The following is a 27,612-nucleotide window of genomic DNA, read 5'->3' on the forward strand; positions in this document are numbered from 1 at the left end:
ACATCACATGGTCTATTGTATCAGGAGTCCTATTGAAGCCCACATCACCTGGTCTATTGTATCAGGAGTCCTATTGAAGCCCACATCACCTGGTCTATTGTATCAGTAGTCCTATTGAAGCCCACATCACATGGTCTATTGTATCAGTAGTCCTATTGAAGCCCACATCACATGGTCTATTGTATCAGTAGTCCTATTGAAGCCCACATCACCTGGTCTATTGTATCAGGAGTCCTATTGAAGCCCACATCACCTGGTCTATTGTATCAGTAGTCCTATTGAAGCCCACATCACCTGGTCTATTGTATCAGGAGTCCTATTGAAGCCCACATCACATGGTCTATTGTATCAGTAGTCCTATTGAAGCCCACATCACATGGTCTATTGTATCAGTAGTCCTATTGAAGCCCACATCACATGGTCTATTGTATCAGTAGTCCTATTGAAGCCCACATCACATGGTCTATTGTATCAGTAGTCCTATTGAAGCCCACATCACATGGTCTATTGTATCAGTAGTCCTATTGAACCCCACATCACCTGGTCTATTGTATCAGTAGTCCTATTGAAGCCCACATTATAGTACCCTTTTCCACCCATGCACCTAACTAAACCTAACCTAACTAAAGCTACCCTAACCTAACTAAAGCTATCCTAACCTAACTAAACCTAACCTAACTAAAGCTACCCTAACCTAACTAAAGCTATCCTAACCTAACTAAACCTAACCTAACTAAAGCTACCCTAACCTAACTAAACCTAACCTAACTAAAGCTACCCTACCCTAACTAAACCTAACCTAACTAAAGCTACCCTAACCTAACTAAACCTAACCTAACTAAAGCTACCCTACCCTAACTAAACCTAACCTAACTAAAGCTACCCTAACCTAACTAAAGCTACCCTAACTAAAGCTAACCTAACTAAACCTAACCTAACTAAAGCTACCCTAACCTAACTAAATCTACCCTAACCTAACTAAAGCTACCCTAACCTAACTAAACCTAACCTAACTAAAGCTACCCTAACCTAACTAAAGCTACCCTAACCTAACTAAACCTAACCTAACTAAAGCTACCCTACCCTAACTAAACCTAACCTAACTAAAGCTACCCTAACCTAACTAAACCTAACCTAACTAAAGCTACCCTAACCTAACTAAACCTAACCTAACTAACGCTAACCTAACTAAACCTAACCTAACTAAAGCTACCCTAACCTAACTAAACCTAACCTAACTAAAGCTACCCTAACCTAACTAAACCTAACCTAACTAAAGCTACCCTAACCTAACTAAACCTAACCTAACTAAAGCTACCCTAACCTAACTAAAGCTACCCTAACCTAACAAACCTAACCTAACTAAAGCTACCCTAACCTAACTAAACCTAACCTAACTAAAGCTACCCTAACCTAACTAAACCTAACCTAACTAAAGCTACCCTAACCTAACTAAAGCTACCCTAACCTAACTAAACCTAACCTAACTAAAGCTACCCTAACCTAACTAAACCTAACCTAGCTAAAGCTACCCTAACCTAACTAAAGCTACCCTAACTAAACCCAACCTAACTAAAGCTACCCTAACCTAACTAAACCTAACCTAACTAAAGCTACCCTAACCTAACCTAACTAAAGCTACCCCACCCCACCCTAACCTAACTAAACCCAACCTAACTAAAGCTACCCTAACTAAACCCAACCTAACTAAAGCTACCCTAACTAAACCTAACCTAACTAAATGCACACTAAAATGTAGCCTACACATTGCACATACTGTGTAGTTTTTTTGTTATTTTGTAGGCAATAGGGAATGTTTTTAAAACAAGTGGATAAGTTGAATTAAATTAAATGACCTGAATGCAAGGTGTCAATAGTAGGCCTATTCCGTTTCTTAAATGTATTGCGCAAAGCAATGTAGTGGATATATAAATATTGCATTTATGTCTATGAATTACCAGTATGTGCAACTTTGAAGTGGACGGATAATGAGTTTGAACGGGGAAAAATGTCGGCTAAACATCACTACCGCCCTCCCCTTTAATTAAGATCTCCTTGATACTCTGTGGAGTAAACTCACTCACCATTGCAAGAAAGTTGCCGACAAGGACAATGCTTCTTCTGCTGCCCAAGTCATGAGCGGTCCCCGTCACAACGGAAAAACCGAAGGATTCAAGTATTTACATGTTGCATTGAGAAAACAACCACGCACATCGAAACACGGCAGAAGGTAAAACAGGATTATTCTAATATTTAGACGGATAGATTCCAACGTTTCAGTGATCATCTGGAGCTCACGTTGTGTATCGGCGACATCCAGCTAACAGGAGATTTTATGGAGCGCACTTCTTCCATACTATAGGCCTAATATTGTATTTTTTCACAGTAACTGGGTGAATAATGAGAGAATGTCATTATATTTTACTTGTAGAGTTGTGTGTTGGCCGACCGCAGAATAATCAATTCGATTCTGTATAATTATTTATTTTACATTTTAAATATATACATATTACCATGTTTAAGAATTGCCAATCTCATGACATCGCATGGGCTTGGAATGTGAGCCTATTGTAACATTTCACCCATTATACCGTCACCTGTCTGTTTTGCTGTAAACTAATGTTTTACAGACACCCCACCCCGTTGTAGATTTGCTAGGGGCACATCCCACCCTCCTCTTCGCATTGAGCGGGTTTTGGGGTCTTGGAATCTGTCAGTTGTAGCGTTTCACAGCTGAAACCTGATTTAAATCAAGAGCAGCCTTGAACATATGTTCAGTAAGTTATTAGATAGTGCAGCGCCAGAGGACAGAGAAACACAAGTTAAAAAATAATCACCGGAATTTCCCATTTAAAATGCTTCCCAATTTTAGCTCTGTTTTTAGGATTGTGGAGAGGTGAGATTATTCATTTACATGAAAATGGCGGAATGTTAAATTGTTCGGGTGTCAGTGTCACTTGTAAGCAAAGGCCCAGATGATCGTTCCTCTACAGTCACACTGTATACAGTGTCTCCGTCTTTGGTCATTAGATGGGTTTTGTGTGATGCACAACGTTACACGGCCCAGAAACATTGACCTTCAGAGGCCTGTCTATCTGTCTATAGATGAAGACCACAGCCAGCGTTATCTGAGTTATTATATGTGACGCAGTATAAAGTAGCATAGATTTGTAACAGAGTTTCACGTGTAATTCACACTACGGATCAACAAACTACTACTGTAGCTCCACTTACGTTTAATATTCAACACGTTTCCAAACCCCAAAGAGTTCACGTTAAATTCACTTTGCTTTTCTGTCTAAAATCCAAATGAAACACAGACAGCCTATTTACTTGTGTTGTGTTTCAGTGATGTCGGGTGCATTGTGTTAAGCAACCATAATGTTTTTTTTTTTTTTTTTTTTTACAGTGATTCATAATAACACCCATGTTGCTGGGATTATACCCTCCATGTTGAGGATAATTTCACCAACTCATTTGGGAAAGATAGACAGATAGACAGACAGTAAAGAAAAGTACTGTACAGTAAAGTTTCAGTACAGTAGAGCACACTAAAGTACAGTATAATGTACTGTAGTGCACTGAACATATCTACTGTACTGTACTGAACTCTACTCTACTGATCTCTACTGTTAATGTCCAAACTTGTGAAACATCGATGTCTATGATTGGTTCAGATTTGGTCTGGTCCGGACCAGACAAATGTGTTCTTGTTTGGGGGCGGAGCTCATTAGAATAATAGTTTGTGTGTAGAATAATACCCAAATATGCAAAATAAGGATATTGCGTATTTCTATCTTTGTGTACTTTATTCAGGATATATCACCCTGAAGATAATCATATTCATAATTATGCATTTTTGTATAATACAGGTCAGGGAACGATGATGTAATTCTGTTACCGTAACTGCATTCCCGGATGTAAATCCACTTGACTTACTGTAGTTCAACAACAACAACATATCTATATATTTTTTTTAACTCGAGGTGTCATGACATAGCTGACACCCCTATTCTTTCTCCAGACATCTTTGAATCTTAATTCGGAGCAGTTATTTTAAGAGTTTTTGGAAAACGTGGTCACAAAAAAAAAACTGAGGGAGATTTGACTGTAATTCTGTTACCAAACTTTGCATCCGCACAGGTCTTCCAGTAAATGGGTTTTTGTGAAATTTTCTGGGTAAATTATTCAAAGTAAACATTGAAATCAATATTTTTTTTGGTTTGGCATACACTACCATTCAAACGTTTGGGGTCACTTAGAAATTACCTTGTTTTTGAAAGAAAAGCACTTCCCCCATTTAAAATAACATCAAATTTATCAGAAATACAGTGTAGACATTTTTCATGTTGTAAATGACTATTGTAGTTGGAAATGGCAGCTTTTTTTAATGGAATATCTACATAGGCGTACAGAGGCCCATTATCAGCAACCATCACTCCTGTGTTCCAATGGCACGTTGTGTTCGCTAATCCAAGTTTATCATTTTAAAAGGCTAATTTATCATTAGAAAACCCTTTTGGAATTATGTTAGCACAGCTGAAAACTGTTGTCTGATTTAAAGAAGCAATAAAACTGGCCTTGTTTAGACTAGTTGAGTATCTGGAGCATCAGCATTTGTGGGTTCGTTTACAGGCTCAAAATGGCCAGAAACAAAGACCTTTCTTCTGAAACTCGTCAGTCTATTCTTGTTCTGAGAAAATGAAGGCTATTCCATGCGATAAATTGCCAAGAAACTGAAGATCTTGTACAATGCTGTGTACTACTCTAACCAGAATAGAATGAGGAGTGGGAGGCCCCGGTGCACAACTGAGCAAGAGGACAAGTACATTACTGTCTAGTTTGAGAAACAGACTAGAGGTCAACCGATTAATCGGAATGGCCGATTAATTAGGGCCGATTTCAAGTTTTCAAAACAATCGGAAATCTGTATTATTTATTTGTTGAAATTATTTTTTTATATACCTTTATTTAACTAGGCAAGTCAGTTAAGAACACATTCTTATTTTCATTGACAGCCTAGGAACAGTGGGTTAACTGCCTCGTTCAGGGGCAGAACGACACCTTGTCAGCTCGGGGATCCAATCTTGCAACCTTACAGTTAACTAGTCAAACGCAATAACGACTTGCCTCTTTCTCGTTGCACTCCACAAGGAGACTGCCTGTTACGTGAATTCAGTAAGCCAAGGTAAGTTGCTAGCTAGCATTAAACTTATCTTGTAAAAAACAATCATAATCACTAGTTAACTACACATGGTTGATGATATTACTAGATATTATCTAGTGTGTCCTGCGTTGCATATAATCTGACTGAGCATACAAGTATCTAAGTATCTGACTGAGCGGTGGTAGGCAGAAGCAGGCGCGTAAACATTCATTCAAACAGCACTTTTGTGCGTTTTGACAGCAGCTCTTCGTTGTGCATCAAGCATTGCGCTGTTCATGACTTCAAGCCTATCAACTCCCGAGATGAGGCTGGTGTAACCGATGTGAAATGGCTGGCTAGTTAGCGCGCGCTAATAGCGTTTCAAACGTCACTCGCTCTGAGCCTTCTAGTAGTTGTTCCCCTTGCTCTGCATGGGAAACGCTGCTTCGGTGGTGGCTGTTGTCGTTGTGTTCCTGGTTCGAGCCCAGTTAGGAGCGAGGAGAGGGACGGAAGCTATACTGTTACACTGGCAATACTAAAGTGCCTATAAGAACATCTAATAGTCAAAGGTTAATGAAATACAAATGGTATAGAGGGAAATAGTCCTATAATTCCTATAATAACTACAACCTAAAACTTCTTACCTGGGAATATTGAAGACTCATGTTAAAAGGAACCACCAGCTTTCATATGTTCTCATGTTCTGAGCAAGGAACGTAAACATTAGCTTTCTTACATAGCACATATTGCACTTTTACTTTCTTCTCCAACACTGTGTTTTGCATTATTTAAACCAAATTGAACATGTTTCATTATTTACTTGAGGCTAAATTGATTGTATTGATGTATTATATTAAGTTAAAATAAGTGTTCATTCAGTATTGCTGTAATTGTCATTATTACAAATAAATAAAATAAAAATCGGCCGATTTAACCGGTATATGCTTTTTTGGTCCTCCAATAATCGGTATCAGTGTTGAAAAATCATAATCGGTTGACCTCTAAAACAGACGCATCACAAATCCTCAACTGGCAGCTTCATTAAATAGTATCCGCAAAACACCAGTCTCAACGTCAACAGTGAAGAGGCGACTCAGATGCTGACCTTCTAGGCAGAGTTGCAAAGAAAAAGACATATCTCAGACTGACCAATACAAATATTAAGATGGTCAAAAGAACACAGACACTGGACAGAGGAAGATTGGAAATAAATGTAATGGGCAGACGAATCTAAGTTTGAGGTGTTAGGATCACAAAGAAGGACATTTGTGAGATGCAGAAAAAATGAAAAGATGCTGGAGGAGTGCTTGACGTCATCTGTCAAGCATGGTGGAGGCAATGTGATGGTCTGGGTGTGCTTTGGTGGTGCTTTGGTGGTGGTAAAGTGGGAGATTTGTACAGGGTAAAAGGGATCTTGAAGAAGGAAGGCTATCACTCCATTTTGCAACACCATTCCATACCCTGTGGTCGGCGCTTAAGTGAAGCCAATTTCATCCTACAACAGGACAATGTCCCAAAGCACAGCTCCAAACTATGTAAGAACTATTTAGGGAAGAAGCAGTCAGCTGGTATTCTGTCTATAATGGAGTGGCCAGCACAGTCACTGGATCTCAACCCTACTGAGCTGTTGTGGGAGCAGCTTGACCATCAAGATACATTAGAGTATGGGTGTCAAAGTCATTCTGCCCTGTGAGGGCACATTCTAATAATTAGAGGGAGAGAACAGGGGGATTTTTGGATCTTTAGACTGATTGTCATGTATCCTCAACCTCATTATCCTAAAGATCAAATGAATGATTGTCATGTATCCTCAACCTCATTATCCTAAAGATCAAATGAATGATTGTCACGTATCCTCAACCTCATTATCCTAAAGATCAAATGAATGATTGTCATGTATCCTCAACCTCATTATCCTAAAGATCAAATGAATGATTGTCATGTATCCTCAACATCATTATCCTAAAGATCAAATGAATGATTGTCATGTATCCTCAACCTCATTATCCTAAAGATCAAATGAATGATTGTCATGTATCCACTGTATGTACTATATAGTATGATTGGTGAATGGGGTCTGCGCCTGAAAGGGATACTTGGGCCTGTCCTAACAAAGGATAAGGTCATCCAGGTGTTCAGATCTATGTCTTGTACTGCCGTCTCCTCCTTCATAGAGTCGACAGGGAGGACACCGATAAACTCCTGATTTATGTAACTCTGTAATGACTTTCTGGCAGTTTTTACTTCTCTAAGTGGTGTTCAGATCTAACCATGTGTGGGTGTGTACAGAAGATGCTCCTTTCACACTGTCTGAATGTTGTTACTCCCAAAGAAGAGGGACAGTGTGTGCTTGACTAAAACACTCTCAGTCAGAGAGAGAGAGAGAGAGAGAGAGAAGCACAAAATGGGACTGCCTGTACTGTCATCCAGGCAGCATGGCGGCCATAGCTAGCCTAGCGCAGAACAATGACATAATGTGTCTCACAATAGTGCTTCCCTGTTATTTATACATACAGCCTACCAGCTCAGCCAGCATCCTGTATGTATTCCAGAGGCCTGCGTGGGTCCTCCCTCCGTTTAGCAAGTGCTTTTACCACTTGTCCACTTCCGCTAATTGTTCAACTTGAAGAACCAGTGGAGAGTTGAAGTTGGGGACTTTACGTATCTGGAAGGTCATGTTTTGAATGGATTCATTTACAGGCATATTGTATCTTTCTTTCATAATGTTGCCGAGTCCCTTTCCATGTAACTTCCTGTTTACCTAGGGTGATGTCATCGTGTAGACTAACTGTTAAGTGTTGCAGTACTGATGTTGTTGTTGTTGTTATTTACATTCAGACCGCTTGAACATACCAGTGAATCAATTACGTCCTCTTCAGTCTGTTATTTTTGCCTCACCCACACTGCACTGAGACATGCTTGATTTTGCAAAACAGTACTTAGCCGTAACATAATGAATTGAAGTCCATTTAAAAAATCTAATAAAATAGACTTCTGCCAATCTCTCTAATGTAAGTGTTGCCAGGGACTGGATTTGTGGTCAGAACTCATGGTGCCTAGCTGTTAACAATTAAGAACAAATTAACTCAGTAAGTCTCAGTTAATTTGTTCAGATGCTTTTATGTAAAGCAATTCCAGTTGTACGAGCTAATGTCAGACAGAGAGACACCAACAAGCTCTGAGAAACGATTGTTTACAGACTCAGAGTCCTGAACAGGACAACTTGCAATAGAATAGAAGAAGACAGAAGGTCTCTTTAAGACTGTTTTGTAGCTTCACGTTGTCTTGGGTGAGACTTTATGAGGTCTGTAACAATGAAAGAGGGAAGGAAGTTTACATTTGTGTGAATGACCAGAGACGCTAGCCATCTGTCACTGTGTGTAAAAATGAGAAGCTGATTCATTGCATAATGTGTGGTGAGTTTGTACAATATTTTAAAGCCACGCTTCGTGAAATGTGTCACCAGAAAAATGTAAACAGGGATTATGTTAGTTTTGAATGACATCATTTCTTGATAAAGCTCATGTGAAATAGTGGGAGGCCATTTTGTTAAATTTTTCTCCCTCTTTCAGTACAGTGGCCTGACAAACTGATTTTTATGGGAAATGAAAATAATTCAGCTGTCACAGTTTAGTGTCACGCTAACCTCTCCTAGCCCACGACATTCCACCCAAATCCAGATAGCTGATGTTCTGAAAGAGCTGCAAAATCTGGACCCCAACAAATCAGCTGGGCTAGACAATCTGGACCCTCTCTTTCTAAAATTGTCGGCCGCAATTCTTACAAACCCTTTCACTAGCCTGTTCAACCACTCTTTCGTATCGTCTGAGATCCCTAAAGATTGGAAAGCTGCTGCGGTCATCCCCCTATTCAAAGGGGGAGACACTCTAGACCCAAACTGTTACAGACCTATACCATCCTGCCCTGCCTTTCTGAAGTCTTCGAGAAGCCAAGTTAACAAATGGATCACCGACCATTTCGAATCCCACCGTACCTTCTCCGCTATGCAATCTGGTTTCCGAGCTGGTCATGGGTGCACTGCAGTCACGCTCAAGGTACTAAACGACATCATAACCACCATCGATAAAAGACAGTACTGTGCAGCCGTCTTCATCGACCTGGCCAAGGCTTTCGACTCTGTCAATCACTGCATTCTTATCGGCAGACTCAACCGCCTTGTTTCTCAAAATGACTGCCTCGCCTAGTTCACCAACTACTTCTCAGATAGAGTTCAGTGTGTCAAATCGGAGGGCCTGTTGTCCGGACCTCTGGCAGTCTCTATGGGGGTGCCACAGGGTTCAATTCTCGGGCCGTCTCTTTTCTCTGTATACATCAATGATGTCGCTCTTGCTGCTGCTGATTCTTTGATCCACCTCTACGCAGACGACACCATTCTGTATACTTCTAGCCCTTCTTTGGTTATTCTATTAACAAACCTCCAGACGAGCTTCAATGCCATACAACTCTCCTTCCGTGGCCTCCAACTGCTCTTAAATGCAAGCAAAACTAAATGCATGCTCTTCAACCGATCACTGCCCGCACCTGCCCGCCCGTCCAGCATCACTACTCTGGACGGTTCTGACTTAGAATATGTGGACAACTACAAATACCTAGGTGTCTGGTTAGACTGTAAACTCTCCTTCCAGACTCACATTAAACATCTCCAATCCAAAATTAAATCTAGAATCGGCTTCCTATTTCACAACAAAGCATCCTTCACTCATGCTGCCAAACACCCAGGTAAAACTGACTATCCTACTGATCCTTGACTTCAGCGATGTCATTTACAAAATAGCCTCCAAACCTCTACTCAGAAATCTGGATGTAGTCTATCACAGTGCCATCCATTTTCTCACCAAAGCCCCATATACTACCACCACTGCGACCTGTACGCTCTCGTTGGCTAGCCCTCGCTTCATATTTGTTGCCAAACCCACTGGCTCCAGGTCATATACAGTGTGTGCAAATGTAGTAAGATTAAGGAGGTAAGGCAATAAATAGGCTGTAGTGGTGAAATAATTACAATTTAGAAATTAAACACTGCTAGATGTGCTAGATGTGAGTGCTAGATGTGCAAGTAGAGATACTGGGGTGCAAAGGAGCAAAAATAACAATAATATGGGGATCTTTGCCAGGTAAAGCCCCGCCTTATCTCAGTTCACTGGTCACCATAGCAGCACCCACCCGTTGCACGCGCTCCAGCAGGTATATTTCACTGGTCATCCCCAAAGTCAACTTCTCCTTTGGCTGCCTTTCCTTCCAGTTCTCTACTGCCAGTGACTGGAACGAATTGCAAAAATCACTGAAGCTGGAGACTTCCCTCACTAACTTTAAGCATCAGCTGTCAGAGCAGCTTACCAATCATTGCACCTGTACATAGCCCCTCTGTAAATAGCCCACCCAACTACCTCATCCCCATATTATTATTGTTATTTTTGCTCCTTTGCACCCCAGTATCTCTACTTGCACATTTAGCACTCCAGTGTTTAATTGCTAAATTGTAATTATTTTGCCACTACAGCCTATTTATTGCCTTACCTCCCTAATCGTACTACATTTGCACACACTGTATATAGACTTTTCTATTGTGTTATTGACTGTACATGTGTTTACTCCATGTGTAACCTTGTTGTTTGTGTCACACTGCTTTGCTCTGTCTTGACCAGGTCACAGTTGTAAATGAGAACTTGTTCTCAACTGGCCTACCTGGTTAAATAAAAGTGAAATATATATATATTTTTTGTCTCCAGTTTAGGGTCATCCTACCACCACTCCTAGCCCACGACACTCCACCGTCTTCACACTATCATGCCGACCCGAACCAAACGACCCGAACCAAACAATGCTGGCTCAGATATTTTATTTTCACCCGGAACAGCTTGGTTTGGTTCGTCTCAGTAGTGTGAAAAGTCCTCAACACTCGACTCTTGCCTCTCCGCTCTCCTAGTGTCACAAGGCTTTGTTTATGGCCAGAGGACATGTTTAGGGAGAGGAATGGGTGGAAGAGGAAAGCGAGCAGCGTGGGTGGAGGGTGTGGTGGTGTGTCCTTTTTCTTCCTCCAGTGTTTAAGGGACAGCTGTATCCTGTGTTTTCTGGAGCTTTGACAGAGCCCAGATCTCTAGCCCAGATAAAGACTACTATGGTTAGGGGAGAAGAGGAGAGAGATTTACAGGACCCGCAGTATGCAGGACCCGCAGTATGCAGGACCCGCAGTATGCAGGACCCGCAGTCTGCAGGACCCGCAGTATGCAGTATGTAGGACCCGCAGTATGCAGGACATGCAGTATGCAGGACCCGCAGTCTGCAGGACCGCAGTATGCAGAATAGGTAACAGTTCACATGTAAATTTGAAACTGAGTAGCCGCTGTAAACACTCCCTATGAACAATATCTGGTGACGGAACAAAATGCTAAATCAGGTTTTTGGAGTCAGCGCTCATGATGATCCTTCATGATCTCAGTGATTGACTTCAGATCTCTCCTCTCCTGCTGAAGAAGACCAGTCTGAGAATGTCCATTTACCTCTTGAGTGGTTTCATATACAGTACCAGTCAAAAGTTTGGACACACATACTCATTCAAGGTTTTTTCTTTATTTTTTAAAAATATTTTCTACAATCATAGTGAAGACATCAAAGCTATGACATAACACATATGGAATCATGTAGTAACCAAAAAAAGTGTTAATCAAATCAAAAATATATTTGAGATTCTTCAAAGTAGCCACTGTTTGCCTTGATGACAGCTTTGCACACTCTTGGCTTCTCTCAAACAGCTTCACTTGGAATACTTTTCCAACAGTCTTGAAGGAGTTCCCACATATGCTGAGCACTTGTTGGCTGTTTTTCCTTCACTCTGCGGTCTAACTCATCCAAAACCATCTCAATTGCGTTGCGGTTGGGTGATTGTGGAGAACAGGTAATCTGATGCAGCACTCCATCACTTTCCTTCTTGGTCAAATATCACTTACACAACCTGGAGTGTTTTGGGTCATTGTCCTGTTGGGAAAACAAATGATAGTCCCACTAAGCGCAAACCAGATGGCATGGCGTATCGCTGCAGAATGCTGTGGTAGCCATGCTGGTTAAGTGTGACTTGAATTCTAAATAAATCACTGACAGTGTCACCATCACACCTCTTCTTCCATGCTTCACGGTGGGAACCATACATGCAGAGATCATCCGTTCACCTACTCTGCATCTCACAAAGACACGGCAGTTCGAGCCAAAAAATCTCACATCAGACCAAAGGACAGATTTCCGCCGGTGTAATGTCCATTGCTCGTGTTTCTTGGCCCAAGCAAGTCTCCTCTTCTTACTGGTGACCTTTTAGTAGTGGTTTCTTTTCAGCAATTTGACCATGAACGTCTGATTCACGCAGTCTCCTCTGAACAGTTGATGTTGAGATGTGTATGTTACTTGAACTTGTATTTGGGCTGGTAATTCTAAGGAACTTATCCTCCGCAGCAGAGGTACTTTGTAGAATCTCAAACAAATCAAAATATATTTAATATTTAACACTTTGTTGGTTACTACATGATTCCATATGTGTTATTTCATAGTGTTGATGTCTTCACTATTGTTGTTCAATGTAGAAAATAAAAAAATGAAGAGATACATGTATGAGGTAGTAACCGAAAGGTTGCAAGATCAAATCCCTGTGCTGACAAGGTGAAAATCTGTCGTTCTGCCCCTGAACAAGGCAGTTAAAACCTGCCGTCATTGAAAATAAGAATTTGTTCTTAACTGACTTGCCTAGTTAAATAAAGATACCATTTAAAAAAACTAGTAATTAAGATTAATGTAGCTTAGTGGTAGTGTAGCTAAATTGTAGTCTTCACTAAATTTGTAGTGTTTTCACTGTAACAATTGAGAAATTTAACTACTACTACATTACTTTTTCTAGCAGAAAGAAAATGAAATAGGCAAGAATTTACTTAATTTTCCAACATCAGATCTGCCCAATTCTCACTTAAAACTGTTTTTCTGCTCAATAGGCCATATTACACATCTTGCAATTTGTATTCTATGACATTTTAGATAGTGAAAAAATATAATAAGTAGTTTGGATGTGGTGAACTACTTTTTCAAAGTAACTTTAGTTATGTTTCTTCAGTGTAGCTGAACTTCTTCAAGTGTAAAGTAATTGGTAGCTTGGTAAACTTGATTTTAAGCCTAGTATGAAGCCATACAAACACTGAGGAAGACGAGACAAAACCTTTGTTGTATTGTGGTGTAGGATGTGTTTCACCCTGAAAATCCCTCATTAGCCTTGTGTAGAGGGAGGAGAACACCATTGGCCTTGTGTAGAGGGAGGAGAACACCATTGGCCTTGTGTAGAGGGAAGAGAACACCATTGGCCTTTGTGTAGAGGGAGGAGAACACCATTGACCTTGTGTAGAGGGAGGAGAACACCATTGGCCTTGTGTAGAGGGAGGAGAACACCATTGGCCTTGTGTAGAGGGAGGAGAACACCATTGGCCTTGTGTAGAGGGAGGAGAACACCATTGGCCTTGTGTAGAGGGAGGAGAACACCATTGGCCTTGTGTAGAGGGAGGAGAACACCATTGGCCTTGTGTAGAGGGAGGAGAACACCATTGACCTTGTGTAGAGGGAGGAGAACACTCACTTCATTGCTCATCTCTGAAGACCAACATCCTGTATTTATTATGGATCCCCATTAGTTCCTTCCAAGGCAGCAGCTACTCTTCCTGGGGTTTATTATGGATCCCCATTTAGTTCCTGCCAAGGCAGCAGCTACTCTTCCTGGGGTTTATTATGGATCCCCATTTAGTTCCTGCCAAGGCAGCAGCTACTCTTCCTGGGGTTTATTATGGATCCCCATTTAGTTCCTGCCAAGGCAGCAGCTACTCTTCCTGGGGTTTATTATGGATCCCCATTTAGTTCCTGCCAAGGCAGCAGCTACTCTTCCTGGTGTTTATTATGGATCCCCATTTAGTTCCTGCCAAGGCAGCAGCTACTCTTCCTGGTGTTTATTATGGATCCCCATTTAGTTCCTGCCAAGGCAGCAGCTACTCTTCCTGGTGTTTATTATGGATCCCCATTTAGTTCCTGCCAAGGCAGCAGCTACTCTTCCTGGTGTTTATTATGGATCCCCATTTAGTTCCTGCCAAGGCAGCAGCTACTCTTCCTGGTGTTTATTATGGATCCCCATTTAGTTCCTGCCAAGGCAGCAGCTACTCTTCCTGGTGTTTATTATGGATCCCCATTTAGTTCCTGCCAAGGCAGCAGCTACTCTTCCTCTGGGTTCCAGCGAAATGTGTATTTATTTTATTTTTATTTCACCTTTATTTAACCAGGTAGGCCAGTTGAGAACAAGTTCTCATTTACAACTGCGACCTGGCCAAGATAAAGCAAAGCAGTGTGAACAGACAACACAGAGTTACACATGGAGTAAACAATAAACATGTCAATAACACAGTAGAAAAAATAAAGAGTCCATGTACATTGTGTGCAAAAGGCATGAGGAGGTAGGCGAATAATTACAATTTAGCAGATTAACACTGGAGTGATAAATGATCAGATGGTCATGTGCAGGTAGAGATACTGGTGTGCAAAAGAGCAGAAAAGTAAATAAATAAAAACAGTATGGGGATGAGGTAGGTAAATTGGGTGGGCTATTTACCGATAGACTATGTACAGCTGCAGCGATCGGTTAGCTGCTCAGATAGCAGATGTTTAAAGTTGGTGAGGGAGATAAGTCTCCAACTTCAGCAATTTTTGCAATTCGTTCCAGTCACAGGCAGCAGAGAACTGGAAGGAAAGGCGGCCAAATGAGGTGTTGGCTTTAGGGATGATCAGTGAGATACACCTGCTGGAGCGTGTGCTACGGGTGGGTGTTACCATCGTGACCAGTGAACTGAGATAATGCGGAGCTTTACCTAGCATGGACTTGTAGATGACCTGGATCCACTGGGTCTGGCGACGAATATGTAGCGAGGGCCAGCCGACTAGAGCATACAGGTCGCAGTGGTGGGTGGTATAAGGTGCTTTAGTAACAAAACGGATGGCACTGTGATAAACTGCATCCAGTTTGCTGAGTAGAGTATTGGAAGCTATTTTGTAGATGACATCGCTGAAGTCGAGGATCGGTAGGATAGTCAGTTTTACTAGGGTAAGTTTGGCGGCGTGAGTGAAGGAGACTTTGTTGCGGAATAGAAAGCCGACTCTAGATTTTATTTTAGATTGGAGATGTTTGATATGAGTCTGGAAGGAGAGTTTACAGTCTAGCCAGACACCTAGGTACTTATAGATGTCCACATATTCTAGGTCGGAACCATCCATGGTGGTGATGCTAGTCGGGCGTGCGGGTGCAGGCAGCGAATGGTTGAAAAGCATGCATTTGGTTTTACTAGCGTTTTAAGAGCAGTTGGAGGCCACGGAAGGAGTGTTGTATGGCATTGAAGCTCGTTTGGAGGTTAGATAGCACAGTGTCCAAGGAAGGGCCAGAAGTATACAGAATGGTGTCGTCTGCGTAGAGGTGGATCAGGGAATCGCCCGCAGCAAGAGCAACATCATTGATATATACAGAGAAAAGAGTCGGCCCGAGAATTGAACCCTGTGGCACCCCCATAGAGACTGCCAGAGGACCGGACAACATGCCCTCCGATTTGACACACTGAACTCTGTCTGCAAAGTAGTTGGTGAACCAGGCAAGGCAGTCATTAGAAAAACCGAGGCTACTGAGTCTGCCGATAAGAATATGGTGATTGACAGAGTTGAAAGCCTTGGCCAGGTCGATGAAGACAGTACTGTCTTTTATCGATGGCGGTTATGAGAGCGTTTAGTACCTTGAGCGTGGCTGAGGTGCACCCATGACCGGCTCGGAAACCAGATTGCACAGCGGAGAAGGTACAGTGGGATTCGAGATGGTCAGTGATCTGTTTGTTGACTTGGCTTTCGAAGACCTTAGATAGGCAGGGCAGGATGGATATTGGTATGTAACAGTTTGGGTCCAGGGTGTCTCCCCCTTGAAGAGGGGGATGACTGCGGCAGCTTTCCAATCCTTGGGGATCTCAGACGATATGAAAGAGGTTGAACAGGCTGGTAATAGGGGTTGCGACAATGGCGGCGGATAGTTTCAGAAATAGAGGGTCCAGATTGCCAAGCCCAGCTGATTTGTATGGGTCCAGGTTTTGCAGCTCTTTCAGAACATCTGCTATCTGGATTTGGGTAAAGGAGAAGCTGGGGAGGCTTGGGCGAGTAGCTGCGGGGGGGGCAGAGCTGTTGGCCGAGGTTGGAGTAGCCAGGAGGAAGGCATGGCCAGCCGTTGAGAAATGCTTGTTGAAGTTTTCGATTATCATGGATTTATCGATGGTGACCGTGTTACCTAGCCTCAGTGCAGTGGGCAGCTGGGAGGAGGTGCTCTTGTTCTCCATGGACTTTACAGTGTCCCAGAACTTTTTAGAGTTAGAGCTACAGGATGCTAATTTCTGCTTGAAAAATCTGGCCCTTTGCTTTCCTGACTGACTGCGTGTATTGGTTCCTGACTTCCCTGAACATATCGCAGGGACTATTCGATGCTATTGCAGTCTGCCACAGGATGTTTTTGTGCTGGTCGAGGGCAGTCAGGTCTGGAGTGAACCAAGGGCTATATCTGTTCTTAGTTCTGCATTTTATGAACGGAGCATGCTTATCTAAGATGGTGAGGAAGTTACTTTTTAAAGAATGACTAGTCATCCTCAACTGATGGGATGAGGTCAATATCCTTCCAGGATACCTGGGCCAGGTCGATTAGAAAGGCCTGCTTGCAGAAGTGTTTTAGGGAGCGTTTGACAGTGATGCGGGGTGGTCGTTTGACTGCGGACCCGTAGCGGATACAGGCAATGAGGCAGTGATCGCTGAGATCCTGATTGAAGACAGCGGAGGTGTATTTGGAGGGCCAGTTGGTCAGATAACGTCTATGAGGGTGCCCTTGTTTACAGATTTAGGGTTGTACCTGGTGGGTTCCTTGATGATTTGTGTGAGATTGAGGGCATCTAGCTTAGTTTGTAGGACTGCCGGGGTGTTAAGCATATCCCAGTTTAGGTCACCTAACAGAACAAACTCTGAAGCTAGATGGGGGGGCGATCAATTCACAAATGTTTTCCATGGCACAGCTGGGAGCTGAGGGGGGTCGGTAGCAGGCGGCAACAGTGAGAGACTTATTTCTTATTTTTAAAATTAGTAGTTCGAACTGTTTGGGAATGGACCTGGAAAGTATGACATTACTTTGCAGGCTATCTCTGCAGTAGACTGCAACTCCTCCCCCTTTGGCAGTTCTATCTTGACGGAAAATGTTATAGTTGGGAATGGAAATCTCAGAATTTTTGGTGGCCTTCCTAAGCCAGGATTCAGACACGGCAAGGACATCAGGGTTGGGTGATTGTGCTAAAGCAGTGAGTAAAACAAACTTAGGGAGGAGGCTTCTGATGTTGACATGCATGAAACCAAGGCTTTTTGCGATCACATAAGTCAACAAATGAGGGTGCCTGGGGACATCAAACAGACAGCATTCAACGCATCACTTCCTCTGTTATGACTTGCATTCAACAACCAAAGCAGAAGTTGTGGTCTTGGTGTTACATTGGTATGTCACACATCCCTTTTTTTGTTGTTGGTAGTTTTAATGTGGTACAGTAGTTTTTCATCTGGTGAAATTGATAGATGCATCTACTGCATGTTAATAACGATGTCAGGCTGCCCACTTCACTTCTGAAACAGCAGGCATGTTGCCGTTCCATCCCGGCCAGGTATTTATCTGAATGCCTTCTGCAGTGGGAAGTGGGATGGGAGGGACAATATCCTCTCACCCATCTCCCGCCCTCCCTCAGTTTACACGTTATCAGTCCTTTTCATAGGTTTCCTGCCTCTCTGCGCTCAGCACCAGACCTGGGTTCAAATACTATTTAAAAAAAAATAATTTGAAATACTTCATCTGTACTTGATTGACTGACTGGCTAAATGGACCAGGAAAACAGTCCCAAAACTGTAAACTCTGTCCATCTGGTTCTCGAAGCAGGCTAGAGAAAATGCTCAACGTAGTTAAAAGATTTCAAATAGTATTTGAACCCAGGTCTGCTCTCAGCACACAACCGGAGTCCTGTGTTTCTCTGTGTGTATCAGTGGGCTGGAGGCAAAGGTTAACCTACAGAGTGGAGACCGAGGAAGAGAAGGACGTGACTCAGACCCATTTCAGCAGCTTTCCTCCCATTCCCCTGCGGCCTTCCTACATGCTGAAGGACTAGTTCTCCTTCCTCACTGTTTAAGGGTTAGATATCACCCTTTTTCACACTATTGTGTCAAACCCAAACCTGACTGAATGCATAACATGGCCAGCCGAGTACAGCTCTGCTCGGCACGGCTTGGCTCAGTAGTGTGTAAATGATACGAGTATGGCTGCCATCGGACTGTACTCTACTTATTAAAGTATAACTACACTTTATTTCAAAGAGTTCCTACAGTCAACTGTAGTTCTGTAGGAAGACTTTACATTCTGATCGGGTGCCCATAACTAATTAAATACGACCTGTCTTAATCTGTCCAAGGTTTCATTAAAATACTATTATCTATCCTAAACTCCTATTAGAATGTGTGTGATGTGTTGTGCTGTGTGCCTCCCCCTCACGAGGCTGGCAAACTGCCCCAGTCAGCCTTGAGATTCTCTTTAGTTCTGACTGGGTTCTCAAGCTGAGTCACCCACAGGGACACCCACTCCAAACCTGGGTCCAAATACTATTTTAAATCTTTGCAAATACTTTATCTGTGCTTGATTGAGCATGTTTAGCGTAATAAACCAATAGAATAGTCCCGTAACTGCAAACCCTACCCATTATGGGACTCCAGGCAGGCTAGAGCAAATGGTCAAGGTATTTGAACGATTTCAAATAGTATTTGAACCCAGATCTAACACACACACACACACCAGCCAGGGAAAAGTAGCCATTAAAACTCAACGCATTCCAAGCTTTCTCAGGAAGTGTTTCTATCGAGGCTTTCAAAGAGCCGTGCCCACAACCCTGACACACCTCTCCCTAGCTGCAGGCTGTTGTATCCCTGGATATTATATTTCTCCATTCATTTGTATAACTTATTATTGAATTCATGTTGAATAAAAACACACTTGAAATGGTGCCTTGTCGTCAATTAAATGGTACACACCTTCAATAGAATTCAGAATTCATTAAATAATTGCAGTTTTCACATTTTGTTACCTTATTCGATTTCTCTCATGTCTTTGTGTTCTGTCTATGAACCTATTGCATTCTTCTTCCTTCCCTGGTCTGATGGTGTCGTATCCCCCTGGTCTGATGGTGTCGTATCCCCCTGCTTCTTCCTTCCCTGGTCTGATGGTGTCGTATCCCCCTGGTCTGATGGTGTCGTATCCCCCTGCTTCTTCCTTCCCTGGTCTGATGGTGTCGTATCCCCCTGCTTTTTCCTTCCCTGGTCTGATGGCGTCGTATCCCCCTGCTTCTTCCTTCCCTGGTCTGATGGTGTCGTATCCCCCTGGTCTGATGGTGTCGTATCCCCCTGGTCTGATGGTGTCGTATCCCCCTGCTTCTTCCTTCCATGGTCTGATGGTGTCGTATCCCCCTGGTCTGATGGTGTCGTATCCCCCTGGTCTGATGGTGTCGTATCCCCCTGGTCTGATGGTGTCATATCCCCCTGGTCTGATGGTGTCGTATCCCCCTGGTCTGATGGTGTCATATCCCCCTGGTCTGATGGTGTCGTATCCCCCTGCTTCTTCCTTCCCTGGTCTGATGGTGTCGTATCCCCCTGGTCTGATGGTGTCGTATCCCCATGCTTCTTCCTTCCCTGGTCTGGTTTGATGGTGTCGTATCCCCCTGGTCAGAAATCTTGCTTGTTTGTAGGTGACCAAATACTTATTTTCCACCATAATTTGCAAATAAATTCATAAAAAATCCTACAATGTGATTTTCTGGATTTTTTTTCTTCTCATTTTGTCTGTCATAGTTGAAGTGTACCTATGATGAAAATTACAGGCCTCATCTTTTTAAGTGGGAGAACTTGCACAATTGGTGGCTGACTAAATACTTTTTTGCCCCACTGTACATTCCGTTTACATGTAAATGAATTGAGTTCTAGTAGGGTAACATGAATCAGTACATTTCAAGCTAGAGTCTAACAAGTGTTCACAGTGTTTACTCTGCATGTTACGTGTTCAGCGTTTCCGGTGTTACTCATTTCACTGTACCGATTACACACACGATATCCTGTGCACGTGACGAATACACTTTCATTTGATTTATAGTAAGGGGACGTAAGTGAATGTAGTTCTCTTATCAGACCAATGGACCAGATGGAACACTAACTCAACATTAATTATATTATTATCTAGTTCTTAATAACGTTCCATTTCAGATGGATTGGAGTCTCCCTGTGTAGATCCATGATGGCCGTCGTCTTGACCACAGCAGCTGAAGGCCCCCTCCAAGCCCATGTATGTACGTTGTTATGGCAACAATAGATGGAAACACGGACGTTGAGACCCTGTTGGCTGCGATCCACCTGGAGCGATACCTGAAGACCTTCCGCCAGTCTGGCTTCCTCTTGGCCAGGGACCTCAGCCACCTAGACAATGGAGCTCTTATCCAGCTGGGTGTAACTGCCACCGGACACAGGAAGAGAATTCTGAGACTGGTCCAGCACATTCAGAGGGCTACCAATCAGAATCAGTTGACATCCGAGCCCTTGGAGCCCTTATTGGACCGTTGTCAGTCTGAGTCTGACATTAATTCCACACCCATCCAATCAGGAGGGCCGAGGTCTGACCAAGGGGGCGGAACTGGGGCCATTCCGTTTGAAGCGTTCCGGAATAATTCTGTTCCTAACATTCCATCCATGTTGATGAACTCCGGGTCAGAACAGCAGCAACAGTACAATGGGAATGTTGTCATAAAACCGGTTCCAAAACCTAGAACAGTGTTTTACAGACACAAAACAGAACCCGCCCGGTTTCTCTCCTGTCCCATACCACCGACATCACCAGATCCTCATGTTCTGACCCTAACCAGGAAACCATCTCAGGAATCTCTCTGTTTCACCATATTGGAAGGTTTGGCTTCAGGTGAATTTAACACTGACACAGTGATGGTGGGGCCTACCCTTAACCCTGCCCCTACCCCTACCCTGAGACACAGCCTAAGCCTGAGAGAGAGTAGGCTGAGTAACTCTTCAGACTCTGGAGGTCCCCAGCCCCCTGTTCCCCCTCGGCTAAACCGAGGTACCCCTCCAGCCATGTTTAGGGGACCTACATCCACACCGCCGTCATCTGGTGGAAGGACTGAACAAAACCAGGACCAGTGCATGACAACCCCACCTCCCTCATCCCCTTGTAACTATGACGACACTGGATTCCCCTCTCTGGCTACTTCCCCTCCTGGCTCCCCGATGGAGATGGTCTCCAATGAGATCTACTGTGGCACTTCACCTGGCACGGCAGCTAGTAGTGGACGGATTCCCTGCAGCGCTCCTCAAACACCACCACGGCCAGAGATCCACACCTCTCCTGAAGGGAATGGGTAGGTCAACGTCTGACTTCAATATCATTTTCCTATAAGGTAGAAATGTAGGCCTACGTCGAAAGAGTATTGTTTTGTGTAGCTAATGTTTTGTTTTGTGTGTCTACAGCACTTTAAATAACAACTCTCGTGAATCGTCCCACGGAGGTAAGTGTACCCATCACTTTCTGAAAGTAACCTTACAGCTGGTTTAGTTAGACCTTATAACTGTGTACCCTTTAGCCCTATAAATGACCCTTGACCTGTTTTTTTAAATCAAGGTCATTGAAGAAATTGGTAACACTTTGCATCGCTCAAACTTTACTTTTCGCTTAAACTTTAGTATCCAGTTTAAATTCGTTACAGCTGGTTGAAAAAGAGCATGGTGGTCTTCAATAAAGATGCTGGTTTAGATATAACTGTCAAGGCGTCCCGGTAAGAGGACGGAAATGACCAGTAGGAGACAGGGACACAAGTCACACTTTTATGGCCACACACAAGACCGGCACACACACAGACACTGCAAACAGGAAGTGGACTAGGTGGAAGTGTTTTAGTGCTAGTTTTGTTGGTCAGTGGTGCCCTAACGCTAGGGTGTGATGGGAGAGTTCAGGGCTGCAGGAGAAATGGTCCATGGCTTTGTGGCCCAGCTGTTGATGTGCCTGACAGAGGTTTATGCTCCTCACTCTGCCACTGCTTGTTGAAGACTGAGCCCAGACTGGCCACTGCTTTTATACTTGTCCCCAGTCCCACCTGCCTATTGGACAGATGCCCTGAGGAGATGCAGGTGGGCAGGGTCAAAGGTGGGGAATGGGCGGTCAAATGTCCCAATCAGAGGTCACTGTGTGTAGCATGTAATTGGAGGTGTAAACAATGGGAACCAATCCCCCGCCTCTGCAGGGTCAGAGGGTCAGGCAGAGTTGAGGGGGCAGGTAGGCTATTTGTTTCCAGAGTTAGAGGTTCAGGAGAGGGACTGGTTTTCTACACTACACTGTTTTCTATACTATAGGCATGCATTGACTTATAACAAAGCTTATAATATGTCATTTCTTCCTCCACTGCAGTCCCCATGGAGGACCCAGAGGAGGAGATCAGTCCCTACTGTGAAACGGTCTTCCAGACCAGACGACCACTGCAGCACTCTGAGGTGAGACTGGGACGCTTGAGCATGCGTACCAAATTGCACCCTATTCCCTATGTAGTGCACTACTTTAAGACCAGAACCCTATAGGCTTTCCAGGAAACATCAAATGGTGTCTGAAATGGCACTATGGGCACCTAGTAGTGCACTATATAGAGAATAGGGTGACTTTTGGGACCTGGGTCTGTTATCAGGTTACGAGAACCCATCAGAGTTATATTGTGTTTTGTGGTCACTTTGGCTCTCCTGACATTGATGAATGTGTTATCCATGTTGTGTTCTCAAAGGCGGAAAGGACCAGATGTGAAGGAAAGACAGGAATGACAAGAGCGGTGGAAGAGAAACACGGAGAGGATCATGGGTAAGATTATTGTGTCTAGAGGAGTGGATAAGGCTACTGGCTTGCCAATTTAAACATCTTCTCACACAACTCCGACTACAGCCATAGAGAGAAAATAGTCTGCTGTAGATTTCAAATGTTATTTGCGCTCAATCTTTTCAATCCAATGTTGGTACCTGCTGCCGTATTCTCACACTAGAGAAACCTAAAGCGGCTGGAGTCAAGATTATTCCAAATGCATCAATCAGTTACAGAGACTGTTTTTACAATGCAGGACACCCAAACTCTCCTGGGCCAAACGTCTGTCCCACGCCCTCCACAGTGAGTCCCAGGGCTACAGCACAGTAGGAGAGGCGGCACCACCCCCTCTCTGCCTCTCCTTACCGCCCAACCTGTACCCCTCGGAGCCGGATGAGGACCAGACGATATCCCCCTACGCCAGCTACACCTCTCTCTCTGAGCAGACTGAACCCATCATCTGTGGCTGGCTGGATAAGCTATCACCACAAGGGTATGCCTGGTCCTGGTCCTCCTTGCCTTCCTCCGTCTTCTCCTCCCTTCTGAGGAACTGTCTCTGCCTCGTGCCTGTCCTCTCAAACCGGTGTGTCTCTCACTTCTTCTTCCCCACTGTGTTTCTCAAGTCTTCTTGTGTTTCTTGCTAAAAGCTAAAAAGTTAATATGCAGTACCTTCAGAAAGTATTCTCAACTGATGTTCGCTTAAAAAAAAACTAAAATCATCATTAGCTGTTCTATCATTCAGACTACAGTAGCAGCAATGTGTGGTTTTCAATGTAGGTCTACATTCCATGAGACTTTTGAAATCAACATGCAGGGCTTGACCTTTAACCTGTTTATACACTTGTCCTTCAGACAAGGAGGTGACTGGACATGTATAGTCTTAACTAATGGGGATAACTCTAGAAAGTTGAAGGAAGTTTAACCTCGTGTTTCTCTCTGCAAGGCTGATATTTCTTCTGTGCGGCAGTCCCAGTTTAGAGGGAAAGTTGCTCACACGCCTTTACATTTTTCCACATTTTGTTATGTTACAGCCTGAATTTAAAATGTATTTAAATTCAGATTTTGTGTCACTGACAACACCTCATCGTGTCAAAGTGGAATTCTGTTTTTAGAAATGTTTACTTTTTTACCTAAAAACGAGAAGCTGAAATGTCTTGAGTCAATAAGTATTCAACACCTTTGTTATGGCCGAAATAAGCTCAGGAGTAAAAATATGTTTAACAAGTCACATAATCAGTTGCATGGACTCACTCTGTGTGCAATAATAGTGTTTAACATGATTTTTGAATGACTACCTCATCGCTGTACACTACACATACAATTATCTGTAAGGTCCCTCAGTTGAGCGATGAATTATTTTTAATTTTTTTGTAATTAAAAAAAATATATTTTTTGCCCTTTTTCTCCCCAATTTCGTGGTATCCAATTGTTGTAGTAGCTACTATCTTGTCTCATTGCTACAACTCCCGTACGGGCTCGGGAGAGACTAAGGCTGAATGTCATGCGTCATCCGATACACAACCCAACCAGCCGTACTGCTTCTTAACACAGCGCGCATCCAACCCGGAAGCCAGCCGCACCAATGTGTCGGAGGCTACACCGTGCACCTGGCAACCTTGGCTAGCGCGCACTGCGCCCGGCCCACCACAGGAGTCGCTGGTGCGCGATGAGACAAGGAGATCCCTACCGACCAATCCCTCCCTAACCCGGACGACGCTAGGCCAATTGTGCGTCGCCCCACGGACCTCCCGGTCGCGGCCGGTTACGACAGAGCCTGGGCGCGAACCCAGGAACTCTGATGGCACAGCTGGCGCTGCAGTACAGCGCCCTTAACCACTGCGCCACCCGGGAGGCCGAGCGATGAATTTCAAACACACATTTAACCAAAAAGACCAGGGAGATTTTCCATGCCTCGCTAAGAAGGGCACCTATTGGTAGATGGCTCAAAATAAAAAATATATCCCTTCTGAACATGGTGAAGTTATTAATTACACTTTGGATGATGTATCAATACACCCAGTCACTACAAAAGAAACAGGCGTCCTTCCTAACTCAGTGGCCGGAGAGGAAGGAAACTGCTCAAGGGATTTCACCATGAGGCCAATGGTGACATTTACAGAGTTTAATGGCTGTGATAGGAGAAAACTGAGGATGGATCAACAACATTGTAGTTACTCCACAATACTAACCTAAATGACAGAGTGAAAAGAAGGAATCTTTTAAAGAATAAAAATATAGCATCCTGTTTGCAATAAGGCACTTAAAGTTTTTTTTTAAATGACACATACTTATGTCCTGAATACAAAGCGTTATGTTTGGGGCAAATCCTACACCAACAACACATCACTGAGTACCAATCTTCATATTTTCAAGTTTAGTGGTGGCTGCATTACGTTATGGATATGCTTGTCATCAGCAAGGACTAGGGAGTTTTTCAGGATGAATAAAGAAACAGAATATAGCTAAGCACAGGCAAAATCCTAGAGCCAAACCTGGTTGTCTGCTTTCTAACAAACACTGGGAGACAAATTCACCTTTCAGCAGGACAATAACCTAAAACACAAGGCCAAATATACACTGGAGTTGTTTACCAAGACAACATTGCATGTTCCTGAGTGCCCTAGTTACAGTTTTGACTTAAAACTGTACCATTTCTCCAACCTCCTCATTGGTTTTTAGGAGCATATACCCACGTGGGTGATTGAAAGGTGAACTGAGGTGTACACTCCATTCCAGTTGGTGGTGGTAAAGCACCTTTTAATGTTGGTTGCCAACCGCCATATAAAGGCTGAACAAGAAGAATCATGAAGGAGGAGAGATTACTAGATACTTACAAGGTTTACCTTTTTATCTGTATATTCATTAGTAGAGGACCTTGTGCATTTCAGGTGAAATAACAACCCAATGTTTATATCCCAGGACAAATAAGCTAGCAACAGCAAGCGAGCTAGCTAGCTAGCTAGCTAGCTAGCTAGCTAAATTGGCATGAACGTTTAATGCTTTTAGTCCTGTCCCCAAATTAATATAGTTGGTTCAGAGTTTGTTTTGATATTTCAACATGCGTGTCCTGATCGCGTGTGGGTGGAAAGAATCAACATGCATGTCCTGATCGCGTGTGGGTGGAAAGAATCAACATGCATGTCCTGATCGCGTGTGGGTGGAAAGAATCAACATGCATGTCCTGATCGCGTGTGGGTGGAAAGAATCAACATGCATGTCCTGATCGCGTGTGGGTGGAAAGAATCAACATGCATGTCCTGATCGCGTGTGGGTGGAAAGAATCAACATGCATGTCCTGATCGCGTGTGGGTGGAAAGAATCAACATGTATGCATGCCCGGTGTAGTCAGCATGTTACCCAGAAAGACTCACAGCTGTAATCTCTGGCAATGGTGCTTCTACAAAGTATAGACTCAGGGGTGTGACTACTTTCTGAAAGCACCGTCTCTGCTTCGTGTCTTTTTTTTCCCCTTCCTTTTCCCACTGTGCTTCTCTGTTTTTGTGTTTCTTGTTAAATGATAAACAGTTAATATCTCCACTGAGCTCTGCTTATTATTTTATGTATACAGTTGAAGTCGGAAGTTTACGGTTGAAGTCATTAAAACTCGTTTTTCAACCACTCGTTAAAAAACTGTAGTTTCGGCAAGTCGGTTAGGACATCTACTTTGTGCATGACATAAAGTCATTTTTCCAACAGTTGTTTACAGATAGTTTATTTAACTTCTAATTCACTGTATCAGAATTCTAGTGGGTCAGAAGTTAACATACACTAAATTGACTGTGCCTTTAATAAACAGCTTGTAAAATTCCAGAAAATGATGTCATTGCTTTAGAAGCTTCTGATAGGCTAATTAACATGATTTGAGTCAATTGGAGGTGTACCTGTGGATGTATTTCAAGGCCTACCTTCAAACTCAGTGCCTCTTTGCTTGACATCGTGGGAAAATCAAAAGAAATCAGCCAAGACCTCAGAAAACAATTGTAGACCTCCACAAGTCTGGTTCAGTAATTTCCAAACGCCTGAAGGTACCATGTTCATCTGTACAAACAATTGTATGCAAGTATAAACACCATGGGACCACGCAGCCGTCATACCTCTCTGGAAGGAGACGCATTCTGTCTCCTAGAAATGAATGTACTTTGGGGCGAAAAGAGCAAATAAATCCCAGAGTAACAGTAAAGGACCTTGTGAAGATGCTGGAAGGAACGGGCACAAAAGTATCTATATCCACAGTAAAATGAGTCCTATATCGACATAACCTGAAAGGCCGCTCAGCAAGGAGAAGCCACTGCTCCAATTTGCAACTGCACATGGGGACAAAGATCGTACTTTTTGGAGGAATGTCCTCTGGTCTGATGAAACAAAAATAGAACTGTTTGGCCATAATGACCATTGTTATGTTTGGAAAAAAAGGGGGACGCTTGCAAGCCAAAGAACACCATCCCAACTG

General features: G+C 43.3%; 1 protein-coding gene across 3 annotated transcripts in view; it reads left to right on the plus strand.

Moving 5' to 3' along the window:
* Positions 1 to 2,065: 2,065 nt before the first annotated feature.
* Positions 2,066 to 27,612, plus strand: part of arap3 (ArfGAP with RhoGAP domain, ankyrin repeat and PH domain 3) — a 59,745-nt gene continuing 34,198 nt past the window's right edge. For 2 of the 3 annotated variants that reach the window (XM_090220028.1, XM_090220030.1), the window contains exons 1-6: positions 2,066 to 2,230; positions 20,525 to 21,684; positions 21,794 to 21,831; positions 22,728 to 22,810; positions 23,092 to 23,165; positions 23,419 to 23,655. In XM_090220028.1, the coding sequence (XP_090076154.1) occupies positions 20,606 to 21,684; positions 21,794 to 21,831; positions 22,728 to 22,810; positions 23,092 to 23,165; positions 23,419 to 23,655 (1,511 nt within the window). In that variant the 5' untranslated portion in view covers positions 2,066 to 2,230; positions 20,525 to 20,605. Of the gene's footprint in view, positions 2,231 to 19,966; positions 20,010 to 20,524; positions 21,685 to 21,793; positions 21,832 to 22,727; positions 22,811 to 23,091; positions 23,166 to 23,418; positions 23,656 to 27,612 lie in introns of those variants that run through there. The other variant, XM_090220029.1, reaches the window with a different exon arrangement.

The sequence above is a fragment of the Oncorhynchus mykiss genome, chromosome 25, assembly GCF_057628025.1.
Source record: "Oncorhynchus mykiss isolate SJ-2025 chromosome 25, ASM5762802v1, whole genome shotgun sequence".
NCBI classification, from domain to species: Eukaryota; Metazoa; Chordata; class Actinopteri; order Salmoniformes; family Salmonidae; genus Oncorhynchus; species Oncorhynchus mykiss.